Source organism: Leuciscus leuciscus (assembly GCF_965113295.1).
Source record: "Leuciscus leuciscus genome assembly, chromosome: 3".
Taxonomy (NCBI): Eukaryota; Metazoa; Chordata; class Actinopteri; order Cypriniformes; family Leuciscidae; genus Leuciscus; species Leuciscus leuciscus.
The window spans coordinates 21,458,966-21,474,259 of record NC_138727.1 but is presented as its reverse complement, the minus strand read 5'-3'; the positions used below and the strand labels follow the sequence as shown (position 1 = coordinate 21,474,259).

At 36.9% G+C, this 15,294-nt stretch overlaps 1 protein-coding gene across 1 annotated transcript in view; it reads left to right on the top strand.

Annotated features, from left to right (window-relative positions):
- The first annotated feature begins 2,104 nt into the window (after positions 1-2,104).
- Positions 2,105-15,294, top strand: part of sh3gl2a (SH3 domain containing GRB2 like 2a, endophilin A1) — a 45,970-nt gene continuing 32,780 nt past the window's right edge. Inside the window, exon 1 of the mRNA XM_082165676.1 lies at positions 2,105-2,280. Within this exon, the coding sequence (XP_082021802.1) occupies positions 2,113-2,280 (168 nt within the window). The 5' untranslated portion in view covers positions 2,105-2,112. The remainder of the gene's footprint in view (positions 2,281-15,294) is intronic.

Here is a 15,294-nt window from a genome sequence, read left to right as displayed (position 1 = left end):
TTGCTGAAATAAATAAATGATATTTGTAATATTATAATTTGTGCTATCTTATAACTGTACTTTCTGATATCATCTCATAAAATGCTATTGTGGTTTTGCAACATAGAAACCTGCATTTTCTCTAAAGCTGCTTTGAAATTATATGTATTGCGAAAAGCGTTATACAAATTAATGTATGAATTAAACTGAATTGACTTAAAATAGCCATTGCTGTACCATTTTGAAGACACACGTGTTTGATGTCCTGGATTCCTTGCAGGGGTGGGTTTCATCAAGGGTGTTGGGTCATCTTAAGTCTTCATAAGAGGCTGGATCCAAGCTGGAGCTGGCATAATCTCTAGTTACCTTGTGAAATTGAATTTTTTAATAATTGTTTAAATTATTTGTATTTTTTTATTGATTTATAAATGCATTCAAATGATGTTTTTTGCAATAATTAAAGAATGATGTAGGCCTAATTATATTTTTTAGAGTCATTTTATGTGTTATTATTATTATTTGTTATTTACCTTTCAAAATAGTTTTTTTTTCTTTTTTTTTCTGAAAATAGATAAAATAGAAACAGGGTCCCTAAAAAGTGTGAATAAGAGAAAAACCACATGGTCCCTAAATTGAGCAGATGACATGTATAATAATTAAAGAATACTGTAATTATATTTGTTTGCCTTTATATTTTTACAGTCCATTTTCCGTATCAGTATTATTTGCATTTAAACATTGTTTATTATTCTTTTATTCTGAAGGTGCATTTTAAGGTGGAACGGATAGCGTCAATAAGAAGCTGCGAATAAGAAGCTGGATTCAGGCCAAGATTTTTTAGAGTGTGTGTGTGTGTGTGTATATATATATATATATATATATATATATATATATATATATATATATATATATATATATATATATAACACTTCTTCTTTTTTTTTTTTTCTTTTTTTTATTGTTTGTATTGCCATTCAGCTAGTAGCAAACATCCTCCACAAACCTGTCTCCATACCGGTGTGATGAATCCGATCTTCAACCAGATGGAACTGGATTAAATATTTTGAATGTTCTTATCCAATCTGAGCTCCGACCTGTAATACTGCCTGAATCATAATCATGCACTGTTCGTTTTTTGGCCAGAGGAGAACTGCCCCGCCGACTGAGCCTGGTTTCTCCAAAGGTTTCTCCTTTTTTACATTCTGTCACCTCATGGAGTTTGGGTTCCTTGCCAATGTCGCCCCTGGCTTGTATAGTCAGGGACAATTAATATTCAACAATATTATCGATCTGACTCCATTGATACAATTATTATGAGAACTGAAATGAGCTGGACGATGACATAATGTTTTCTCCAGAGCTGCTGTACAGATAAAGGAACTAAATTTATAACTATAAAATAGAAATGAACAAACACTGGATGTCCTTAAACTGGACAATGACACTATTTTCATCTACAGCTGCTGTACAACAAACTTAGTTGCATTATTTTCCTGTTATCACTGTAAAGCTGCTTTAGTACAGTCGCTATATAAATAAAGGTGACTTGACTTGAATTGTATTGTATTGTATGAGTTTTGCAGTTTTTGCCACCACAGCTGCTACAACACTGATGTTTTGGATTTTCTAGAACAGAATCATAATAATGATTATAAAGTGTGTCTGTTCAGGTAACGGTAAATACAATTAATACAAATAAAAGTGTATAAAGTATTTCAACATGAAATTAAAATCAATTCAGAAATGAAAACAAATTCATGAGAAAATAGTGTAGGATAGCCTACAGACATCTGTAGGTTGCTAGATTCATTTTATGGTAGCCTATATAATCTGTGTTTTTTATTTGCTCCACCACAATGTAGTGAATTAATGAACAGTGACAGATCACTCAAATACATTTAATGCAAACACATTGAAGATAATTTTTTCAGTTTGCAGTTTTTTTCAGGCATCTCCTCCCTTGACCTCCAGTAAAACAGACCTGCCTCTTAATTTCTACCTGTTGGCGTTACGCCTTTTTGAACTAACCTTGAAGGTTCCCCCTGGAGGAGGTGCTCTGCTCTAATCTGTAGAGAGGCGGTATCTGACGCGTGATGTCACGGCCACGTCATCATCAGCTGCTATAATCAGCCTATGCTTGTGGTGATTCCCAGTGTACAAGGGTTTATCTTTGAACGTCTCACATCCACGTATCCTGTGAGCATATTTACATCTTTGCACATCACAAACGGCGTTAGCACTAGTCCAATCGGAATCATGTCTGTAGCGGGACTGAAGAAACAATTCCACAAAGCCACTCAGGTAAGAAGCAACGGTAATGAAATTCATCATTCTCTTGGCCATTACATGCGTGAAAATGGGTTTGCTGCAGTGCTACAGCAGACAGAGCAGCTTGTGTCCTGAATCGTAATGCGGATCTTTACGCGGAACAGTGTGTGCTTCTTTGAACGCACCGAAATATGATAAACAAATAAATGCACTAACATTGTTACTAGCAGGCTAGTCACTGTCGTCTAAAATCAATTAATTCAGATGAATGTATGTTCAATGTATTTCCGTGCTGTTTTTATCAGGTGTTATTTGCACCGATTAAATTACACCGTGTGAACATGAATATTTAAGATGCGTAGATGAGTTGTTACATAATAGCTTATATCCTTAAATTGACCTCGATGCCCTCTAAAGCAATCCTGATGCTGTGACTCTTAAAAGCCATGATGATCTAAAGCCACCACATAGCCTTTAGGGTCCAATACTGTATGGTATTTTAATTCAGAATTTTTAAATATTTTCTATTTCCATTTGAATATCTTAAAGTAATTAATAACAAAAAACTAAATTATATATTTTAAGTCTATTGAACCTATTGCCCATTGGACATATATATATATAAATATATATATATATATATATATATATATATATATATATATATATATATATATATATATATGTGTGTGTATATGTATGTATGTATGTATGTTCTGGTGCCATCAGACTAGGTTGAGCCGGATTCACTCCAGGGTTTGTCTGTTTTGTCCATCTAGTGTCCTTGCCTGAAGCTTTCCCTTGCATTAATCAAAATCTCATTGAATGCTAACAGTTTGTGCAACAAAGGTTTTGGAGGAAGTATCTGTCATTTTAAGGATAGCTGTGGAACAGTAGCATCTATTGGAACACTTCTCTCACATGCTAAAGGCATCACCCCAGCATCCCTTAACATAGTCCTGATAATGTGAATCAGATTTGTTTGATTTAAAAAAAAAGAAAAAAAAAGAAAGAAAAGAGAGCGATAGAGAGATATGCACGGTTGGGGGTTAACTAATATGACAGCTGGCTCTCTGCATCTTTTTGAAGGCCATCTGTTTTAAAGGGAATATGAAACTCTGTGAGTTGTGGAGGTGGACTTGCATCTCGCTGCCTGATATTAAACAACATAATCTGCCTCATTCCGACCAATCGTCAGGCTCTGACATCATCAGTGCATGCTGCGCAGTGGAGAGGGTGGCATGACTCAGAGCTGCTCTGTAGAACAGATGGTTCCTCAAACACACTGCTCCTTCTCACAGCTTGCTGTGTACTTTATACACAATCTTCATGCAGTCTTGCAGTCGTGACAAAATGTAGTGCTTGTTTGGTGAAATGGTTTTTTTTCTTCCCTTATTTATCTCCTTTCAGTTATGTAGAGGCAGGTTTATCCTGTTTCACCTGCATTATTTATTCTTGGAAATTTGCTTCTATAGTGAATGTGTGCTATATGTGTACAACACTTGTTTTACTACATGTCTTCTGGTTTTTCCTAGTCCAGAATGATATTTACATAAAAGAGAAGTAAGATTTCATGTAAAATTGTCTAAACACGGATGTTTGTAGTTATACAGAAGTTTTGTTTTGGAAATGTACTTCAATTTGATAAAATTGAGTTTGTTTAACCTGACAATTCTACCTTATAATACAAAGAGCCTGCTTATAAAGTTAAATTGCCATTCATCTACTACGCTTTTCATTTTATTTTCATCACGCGTTGTGTAATGCGAAAGATCAGAGATTATCTGCCTCCTGTTCACCGTTGGGTATTTAGGGATGGATGAAAACTTGGATTTGCGAGTGGAGATCGTCACAATCAGTCATTCTCTGTGTTATTCTGGTCTCATACAGTACTGTACTTAAAAGAGTAGAAGTGTGACCCCTTTCTTTAGCTTCTCTCTCTTGCTTTCTTTGATGTAAGGCGTTGCTTATGCACCACAGCGTCTGTCTCAAACGTGGCTGATGTTTTATTCTTTCTCTATTACAAATTCTAGACATTGCTTACTGCAGTGTTTTTCCTATTTAAATTGTCAGCTATACCACATACTTGGCAAGCCAGTGTTTTTAAAATAATCCTGGACAATATATTTTTGTTAACTAGTATATGGTTATTAATGAGTAGTGCAAACAAGGATCTTTTAACACCCAAAGGATGAGAAATATATTATTTTATTTGTCTCTTTAGTCTCTTATGGTTCATTCTTTTGATGTATTGTATCTTAGTGAATTGTATCTTGTATTTGGACAGGTGTAAAATTATGTTTAGCATCATCGATTCGCTATTATATATCTACCAGTTTCTCTTATTTCAAAAACTATTATCAAATAGGTGAGCTGTCTAGTGTCTACCAATACAGGATTTCTAAGCATCCCATGTGATGTCTCTGACATAAATGCTGTCTCAAATTGTAGAAAGCAGATTATACTAAAATATCCTTATATCCTAAAATAGTACCTTCAGGATAGAATGTCTTTATAGTGTTATACAGGTGATCTTGTTGTTAGGGCTAAATGAGTACATTTGTCATTAGGGGGAAAAGGCATTGCTTTTTTTTTTTTTTTTTTTTTTTTTATAGAGAGAATTAGTCATTTGTTAATTTGAAAGTGCTTCTAGCCACTTATAATGTCAGTTCCCTCTGATCAAAGGCATAGTGGTGAAGGTGATAGGGTTTTTAAATTGTTTACTCTCTGCTATCCTAATAGGCTTACTATCTTAATAAGATTTTATAAGCCAACTTAGGGTTAATTATATAGTAATTTTATAAACATTATCTTAAAAAGTGGTGTTTTGGTCTGTCAGTGTCCCATGTAGCCTATCTGGGCCTGTTGCAATTTTGTTCTAATCTCCAGGGATGCCTGCAGGATTTCATCTGAGGGTGTGCACAGAGGGGAAACAATTTCTTTTTTCTTTTTCAAACACCACTAAAAAGTTCACATTTAATATATGCTCATGTTAAAAATTCAACTCTGAGAGAAATTAAAATTTAACTTATGCACTTCTATAATACTTGAGACTCTTTCGACAAACAATCAGTGAGAGCAACCTGAAGAGAACAAATGCATTTTAAACATTTTAAAACACAAAAATTGCAAAAAGCAACAACATGGTCAAAGACATTTATCTAGCGCGTGTTCACATAGGAAAACAACAACAACAAAAACAACAACAACAAAAAATCAAGTGTTTTTGTGTTTGACACAAAAACATTTTTGGTGTGAATGGCCGCCTATTTACGTGTTGCAGAGCTGCAGCTGAATTTTCTCAATGTTTCCTCCCAAAAAAATAGCCTTTTATTTCATTTGTTTGTAGGTGAATATCTACTTCATTTAGCGCTGTTTGTCCTCTGCATCTTCAGTAATCTTGATACTGTCAGTTTCACAGACAGTATGTGTGAAATGTCTTCAGATGATTCAGGGAGTGAGCAGTCTGAACGAATGCGAATTAAACGTTTTGCAAAACCATTTGGCAAATTCACTGAAGCACTAACTAAAAATAATTATTAATTCACAAATGATTGCCATCGCAGCTTCAGTCAATAGAAATATGGGGCACACATAATAACTGCCTACTAAAATGTTTCTTAGGTCAGTCGGAGTGCTCATGGTTGTATAGGCAACACTACTAACCTCTGATTCGGAACACTTGGAAACACCCCCAACTTATTCTTACATTAGAATAGGCTACCATATTTTGCGATTCATAGGTTTTCAGTTCTTGTATGGTTGGTGGAAAAAGTGCAAATGGCGACATCATATACAGGTTGTGTGACCTCAAAAACCATGAACAAAACCATGCAAGCTAAAAGGAAGATAAAATATGAAACCACATTGTTAACTTGAAATGATTACAAACAAAACATCGTTTGTGCTGACCACCATGTGCTTTGTGCTGTGTTGTCTGCAAAGAGCATGAAACCATCAAAATTCTAGAGATATTTAGAAACCATTTACGAAAAGTCATGGCGTGTATAATTCTGAATATTGTTGGGCTTATTGCAGTGTTTGATTTTTAAGGATGTTTGTTAACTTTTAAGAACTGCGTTGGATTTAAATCGAAAGCTTTAGACTAAATCATTAGATTTTTTTTACTTGCTTTTTATTTAAGAGTAAACCAAGAATAACCTATCCCAGATAGTCACACCAGCATTGCAAAATGCAATCTTTGTTATTTAGAATGTGTGTACATTTTTAGACCATTTTCTATTGATGTATAACACTCTGGACACATTAAAGCCAAGTCGCTTCAAGCCCCCTAATATGCTTACAGTATTTGTTTGACAATAACTTGCTTGTGTGGCATATATCTAAATTGGATTATTTAAGGAATGCTCCGTTGTTAGGGTACAAACTGTTTTGTATAATATAGAAGAAGATTGTTTAAGGCCTTGTGGGCTAACGCAGTAAATGGATAGGACATATGAAATGCACTTGTGTTCCAAATGAGAACATCACTAATCTCTTCTGCCTCTGGTTTTATCTTTGATATCTTGGTAGATTTCCATCATCTTAAACTCCCCATTAATGGTCAACACAATACAACCTAATTGACTTGTTTAAGATGAACCTATACAAGGCTACATGTTGTTCCGAAAAATAGAACATTAACATACACCATCTCATCATCAGAGATTGTACTTACTCAGTTCAAGACTTTGAATAAGTCAACACGTCCTTATTTGATTTTTAAACGTCCACCTTGGGGGAGATAATTTTGTCGGATCCCAAATAGAATATACTATACAAACTATAACTTTCTATTATCCTTGCTTGTCTATTCTATTCTATTCTATTCTATTCTATTCTATTCTATTCTATTCTATTCTATTCTATTCTATTCTATTCTATTCTATTCTATTCTATTCTATATTCTTCTCCGAATCATCACTTAGTTGTAGTCTGAAGATACTACATGCCAGGGTAAGGGCTCATCCTGCTATTACGTAATGGCTGTGTGAGGCTTAAAGAGGCTATATGCAACTTTTTATGACTCAAACATCTCCTGATGAGCATACTGACACCTTGTCCGCTCACAGTGGGTGCACCTATAAGCCTGTATCCAATTTTTTCTATTTTCTGTCGGGTCGGATTTTTCCCGCGCTGTCTGCGGATGTGACGTCAAGCGCGTTCATGTTAAACGTTTCAGATCACTCTGCCACCACCGCTAGTCAGCAAACAAACTTATAGTTTCTCAAACAATATATGTATTTGACTGTTCTTACCTCTGTAAACATAATGTTGACTTCTTTGCAGCGGATGACTTGTGAAGTGTGCACGTACGAGAGCGAGCAGGAAGGAAGAGCAGTTCCGTTTTTTGGCCACAGGTGTCAGTCGCGAGTTTAAATTTCAGAAAATCGCATGTACTGTAGCCTCTTTAACAATTACATCACTATCACAATAACATGACTGTTTTCCCATAGAATCAAAATGACTATGGATGGATTGACACAGGCACTTGTCCTTCATATTTTATTAAGATTTGGATTGAAGCAATCATGATCTCGTCTTTCTTTTTGAATGTATATGAATGTCACCATATGATCATTGCTGTGTCATCCTGTATTCAGTGCTTCTGTTACCTTCAGCATTGTTATACATGCACTCCAGCAAGGGCTCCCATGTCCCCACACACTTGTTTACAGGGTGTCCCCTGGATTTAGCTGGCCCTTTTGGACTCGTGAGTACTACATTTCCCTTTACATGTCTGTTTAAATTCCCATTAATGCTCAGTTTTTTTGCCGTTTGTTCCAACATGTTTCATGACATGTTTTACTTTGGCAAAGTTTTTTTTTAGTTTTTTTTAGATACTATTGGTTAAGAATGATTTTATTAATTAAAACATTATTGCTATCTAGCATTTAGAGCACACAAGAGTATCTGTTGTTACTCAGAGGAAACAGACGCATGCCTCCTTTAGCCATCTTTATGCATGAGCTTTCTCAGCTGCCCTTAATTACACACACGCATAATTATAATAATAATAGTGGAAGAAAGATACAGCCTCCCTGGAACTGGCCGTCCTGCCAAAGGGATGTGCGTCCCTCTCTGCCATGCAGACAATCACAAATCAAGGGAGGACATCCTCCCATAACCTCCTTCATTTGTCCATCTATCTGTTCTATTTATAAAACGTTAATCTTTGGTGGTTGTAATCCAGGAGGCACAGACTCAGGGGAATATTTTAAGACTGCCTGATTGGAGGGTGGGGGTGGAAATTTCTCTTCTGTGCTGCTGTCACATTGGGCTTCATGTGAATGCCATTTACCTAGTCAGTAGCTTTCCAGGTAACAAGGTTGATCCAAAACCTTTGGCAAGCCCTGATTTAAGCGTTTGGGTTTATACATGTAAAAAAAAAAAAAAAAAAAATCCTAATTTTACAGAAATTAATTCTTAAATTTGTTTCTCTTATTTTAAATTCTATTCAAAACTCTGTAAACTTAATTTTTTTGTAAATTAAGGATACTTTTATGTAAAATAAAAAATCTTTAATTAAGTATGTATCTCAATATTTTTTTTCTTCTTAAGTAATCGTATTTATTTTTATATTTAGGTGTACTTTTATATCCTGGAAACAAATATACTTTGTTTTTTTTATGGCTTTTTTTTTTCTTTACATAAAAAAAATGCCTACTATGGCCCTGTGCCAAATGGCGCACTTTTCGGTCTTGTGGACTTACAATAGCTGCCACGTGCGCGTGTTCAGTCTATGAGACCGTAGGGTATCCCATTTGTCATTTTTGGTCTCAGAAGTAGGGGTGTAAATCGGACAGTTCATCACGATACGATACGATATCGATTATCTCAGCCAGCGATACGATATTTGCCGATACTTCAAAAAATTCTACGATACGATTCGATTCGATTAGATTCAGGGCTATATTGATCGATTAATCGATATTTAGATATTATGTTCACTCAACCAGTTACGTTTTTATTAACTCACAAATGCAACCAGAATATATAAAATGAATGTTTAATTAAACTCTTTGTTGCACACCCTCTCCCAATTGGGACATTTACAACAGAAGAGGTCATTTGCAAGTACTCCGTTCTTGTTCATTTTCATAAATCATGTTTATTATTATTATTATTGTGCATTCCAAGTAATATCAATCAAACTGCAGCTGGGTTGTTTTGATTAATAATAATAATAATAACTTAAATACAGGTAAATTACAAAATCAAAGTTAATTGAAAGTATGCTTTAATATGTTAAAAGTTGTTTTTGTTTTTTTGCAGAGCAGATTCACATTTCTCTGAGTCAAACAAAATCAAGTAATTGCTATGATAAATAATACAACACTCGGTTAATCTTCATAACGTTAATCTCCTCAGCTGACATAGACGCCTGACAAACGTTGTTGTTGTGATAACGTACACGCAGTACAGAGAGCTTTTCTCTCACCACTAAACGAACTGCTTTAGTAAGGTTCTGTGAAACTGTTTCCGGTTTTATTTTCCTTTTACGCCCTGAAGACGATATCACGAGTTCATTGAAATTATCCACCCTTGATCACTTAGTCAGCTTTAACGAAGCTCCTCTTAGCCAGCGCGTCTTTTCAAAGTGACATCTGACCTGAATACTGCGCACTGAGTCGCTAAAACGGACTCGCGTTCACCAACAAGGGTGCGAGTGCTTAGGCTTGTTCGACTTCATGCAGCTCTGCGCACACCGATCGGCGGCTGACTTGAAGCAGTGCATGCCGGTTAGAAATTTTGTCCGACTTGATACAGCGCCGACGCCACGTGACTGTGACGTATGCCATCAAAGTACCGCGAGAGCGATTCGGGAGTAGCCGGAGAACTCAGCCAGCGCAGCTTCTCAAGAGCGGCTGCACTGGGCTGCAGGAGGGCTGATGACGACACAGCTGTTCCACGATTGGCCGGATTCACCGCATGACAACGATCACGTGTGTTTCGTGTTTATTCGAACACCTTTAGTTCCTCTAAAGCTCACAAATCAGTTTTTTATAACAGTAAATACTATTTTCATGTAGTTGCAATGTTATATTGTGTCATGTTTATCAAATTAAAACTGATTAAAAAACGTAGACTCCACTTCATTGATAGTATAGCTTATGTTGAACTTTATTCTTGTTCAAACAGACGCTGTATGAAGCAGTACATTTAAAGTATTGAATGAAAATGTCTCTGAAACATCTGTGTATTATTTGGCAAATATTGCATTTATTTCACTTCAGCTGTGGTAAAGTATGCAAACACCACGTGAGCGGTCACTACGAGAACCAGAAAGTGTCCGACTTCACGTCTCCGTTTGCAGCTCCTCCCCGCCTGCACGCGGCTACTCTCGCCGATCGGTTACATCCAGCCGCAGCCGATGTCGAACACACCTATAGTCTCTGCTCTGTAAAACATGAACTCGCGATGCCTTGACAGCGGACAACCGGCTTTTGTGAAAAAACTTAGGGTTTAGTCAGTCTTGTCAGGCGTCTATTTCAGATGAAGAGATTAACGTTATAAAGACACACCGGCAGGCGGTTGGTGAGTAAACGAAAATGTGCGCTTTGGCGGAAGGATGTTACGTGAGAATGTGGAGTGTCAAAATAAAGGTGTATATCGATATTTTAAGAGTGGAATCGATGCATCGTATCGTTAGACGTTATATCGATGCATCGATCCATATCGATGTATCGTTACACCCCTACTCAGAAGGGTGCTCGCAAACGCCCCCTTTGCGGTTGATATTTGCCCTTCAATGCGCACTGATGCGAGCTCTGCAGCAGACTTCTTCCCGACTTTCAAAGCGGCGTTATGTCACGATTGTGCGGACTTCGAAGGAAGACAGCGAGTGTTTAGGGTGCCATTTTGGACAGGGCCTCTGTTTTTAAAGGGTACAAAGGTGCACTGCTCTCCAGATTGAAACTTTTAGGCCTCTGCCCAGCCACACAACCGTTGATCCAAACTGCTTTACTAAGGAAATTGTGAATAAAGATAAGAAAAGCACACATCTTGGCTTTTGGCTTGCTTAGTTGGGGGACATTTAATATTCAACAATTTTATTGATCTGCCTTACTTAAGGTGGATGATGGCGCAATTTTCTTCTAGAAACAAACTTTGTTGTATTATTTTCATGCTATCACTGTGAAGCTGCTTTGATACAATCTGTATTGTAAAAAGCACTATATAAATAAAGGTGACTTGACTTGACATCTTTACTACATCTAACTCTCCAAAAACCACCCATTAACGTTCACAAACACACTCATGGCATACAACCATTTTAAAGTATTGGTTATGTTTTCTGATCAGAATATGCATTTGTTATGTACATATGGTCATTTCAATGCATGAAAAAGAGTGTGTGTGAGAAACCCTGAGAATAAAAAAAAGAAAAAATTTTTTTTTATTTAAACAATACTGGAATGTTTCCCTGCATGCAATGTGTGAAAAATACACATTCATATATGGACAATTTAGTAGAGTCCTCAGTTTGTCAGAAATGTGCATGTGTTTCTATTATGGGAAGACCTTGCTGTGAGGAGACATTACTAACCACTGAGCCATCATGCTGCTGCAAGCACTACAGTTTTGAAATGAATACATGCACATTCAAACTGCTCAATTATTTTTGAATTAGTCAGACAGCAAGGCCCACACTGTCATAACTGAACATAGGCTTAGGGCCAATCCATACAGACATTGTCTTCACTTCTGAGTAATTAAAATGCATCACAGACTGTCACTTTCTACCGTGAGAAGTTTACTCTGTCCCATATCACGAATGCTATAACGGCATAATCACTGCAGTCAACAGCTTGAAGCATCTATGCTGTTAAATAAAAGTCTGTAGACAAATGTTGTACTTTGTATGCAATTATGGCAGTGTTTGAAAATAAGTGTTACTGTGGACAAAGGATTAACCAACAGTTTGTGTAACACTGCAATACAGTAAAGGGCCAGATACAGAAAAGGTTGCTCTGATTTTGCTAGGCAAGACATGTTCCTGAATCAACACATTTTGTTGATGCTGGTTCAACATTCCTGTCTGAAAACATAGTCCTAACTCTATCTCTAAACCTAACCCATAACTTAACCCTAAAATCAGAGGGAAATGATAGGTGAATAGTGAATATTAAATCTTTCATAATAAATCTTTCATTTAAAAAAAATTGTTCTGTAGCTGCAACGCTATTTCCTGTCTCTCCATGTTGCTTTGAGGCTCCATGTTAATCTGACCATCATCCAGGAATCTGGCCAATGACAGCTGTGCGCCTTTTACCGGTCAAGTTTTACTATACATCTGTAGGAGTGTGTAGTGCTGCTGCTCGCGCTTCTACAGTCCTACTTCGATCAGCCCGCTAGTAATGGCTTTTACATGGATGTTTACGTCTGACTGGCAAATTTGGGTTGTGGGATGTTGATTGAGAATGACAAAGACTTACAATGGCTAATGGACATATTGCAAACTGCAGAAGGGAAATACCTTTTATTATATATCATTTTTCTAGTTACATAAAGATGTAGTGCATTAAAGTGAGATGCTAATCGCGATATTTTATATCCTACCAGTTTCTGTTACTGTGCTTTGTTAGTAGGCTATGTGTTAATACTGTCAGCTAGGCCTGGGCAATATGACGATGTTGTGGCGCTGATGACTATCGTTAGAGATTTTTGTATAATTTTTTTTATATCGCGAAATGTAAATATATCCGATTATCACAGTGCTTCTTAGTTATTGAAAGAAGCGTGCATGAATGAGGAATAAAGAGTGGGACGTTCATGATGTTAAAATTAGTTAAACGTTGTCGGATTGGTCTCTACACATTGTCCCTACCCATTAAGGCTGGGTGATATGGCCAAAAAAATCATATCTGTATGTGGACATATTCATTATCATATTCTCACCCTTAAGTTTTTCTATTTGGATAAAAAAAAACTATTTATTTAAAAAAATATCACATATGTTATAACATGTAATGTTATTTCACATCCTGTCCAATGTTGTCCTACAAACAATGTTCATATTGAAGGCTATAAACAAATTTCATGAGTTCACACTTGCATACAATTAGAGGGAGTAAAGTTTAATGCGTATTTGGTGTGCTGTACGTACGGGGGGGAGGGCTCCAAGCTCGGAGGTCGGCCCCAACCCAGAGTACTCCCCTCATATGTAAATGGTTAGGACTAGAAGTGTGGCGAAGGGGTGGTGGAGGGATGCTGCTAAACTGTCAACAAATTGAGGTGAGACTGCTGAATATATATATATACCTCTTATCGTTGATTGCTGAGTGCTCTCCGCTCGTGTTAATTCTGAACATGCTCCTCCCGAACTTTAATAAAACATCATATAGTGAATGTAACCATGTAGGCTATGCTATATATTATGTGCAAAACAATCACATCACATCACATTACATTCTAACATTGCTTTTTTACAATTATTTACATTGTAGGCTATTTTACTCCGAATTATTGCACTCCTATTCAATTGTGTTCAGTTTGTTTGGTGCACTCGTTCAGTGAAGTCTAGCGGATGCTTGCAGAAGGCTCCTCCACTCCTGACAGCAAAGTTGAAATGTTTGCATGACTTTCTAACATTTATGATGTTTGTTAGATTGAGAATATACCTGTGAAATGTAAGTTATGTAGGCAACCTGAATCTGTCAGAGTATCTCTCGGGGCAAGCCACATTAAACTATTTATGATAACTATATCTTACAAGTTATTTTTGAAGCCCTTAATATAAAGCATGTCTTCTGTTTAGGTGAAATTGGATTGTGCACTTTCCGTGTAGCAGCTCACTCTGCGTGCTCTGCTATTTTTCAGATGCGCTCGTATCAAACTGTATTTTGATATAAACGCCTCATTCTATATCGGTTGTAAAAAAAAAAATCGATATATCATACAAACTTGCAATACCGCCCAGCAGGGGCGCCGCTAGCAATTTTGGGCCCTATGAAAGAAAATGAGGTTGGGCCCCCTACCGCATCCATTCCATTAAAATAATCGATCTCTGGGGCCCCCAAAAGTGCGTGGCCCCTTAGAATCGTCCTAACTTCCCCCCTTAGCGGCACCCCTGCCGCCCAGCCCTACTACCCACCATACCTGAGATCCAGTTTCCATTGGTTAAAATTTCAAATGCCGTTCAGAGTTTTTCCTAGCTCAAAATGAAGTGGCGGTGGTAAAATCCTGATCATGTGCACACATGCAAGTGTACTGCATCTTTAACTGGCTGAAGAAAACGCTTTTTACAAGGAGGTATTTTAATAATAAAATAATTCGATCTTTATTTTGAGAACACTATCATATACAATGTTTCCCATAGGATATTGTGAGACTGGTGGATGGACCTCAGTCTGTCCAAGCCGATCCAGACTGGGGTCATGCCCCCAACCCTCCACCCCCCCAGGAAGAACATTTTGTATATTTTTAAAGCTAAATTCATTAATCTGGTGCACTTTGAGAGTTAAAAATTAAGAGCTCCAACCCATGTTCAGTGTGCCAATTGAACAAATAACATTTTTTTTTGCAATAGGACTTGTGTTCTAGAGATGCGTGGATCAGCTCTAACATCACCTGGATCCGCTGTTAAAAATAAACAATCCACCCACCCGAACCTATGATTTTCTTTGATTTAGATATCCGCACCCGATCGCCACATTCTCATGTGTTCTCTCATGATCTCTATCTCGTTTTTTAAAAAAAAAAAAAAATTTTTTTTATATATAATGACCACTAGGAGGTAGCCTACTTGAGGCATATGTTTTCCCTGATGAGATATGTTGTTGAGGAACTTAAAAGAGTGATGCACGTTCTACCAAGAAATGTGAGTTCCGTGTCTCTATTCAAATCAACACATTAACGTTTTATCTCTCATCCACCCACGACCCACCCGCAATTATTAAAATTGGAATGTTAATTTTATTACTTTATTGCCCGACCCGCGGATTATCCATAGTGTTCGGATATAACCGCGATTCGCAGATCTGTATCGGGCACTCTCAGAATGACTTGAGCCCCATCTGAATTTTGTCGACAGTTGGAGGTGGG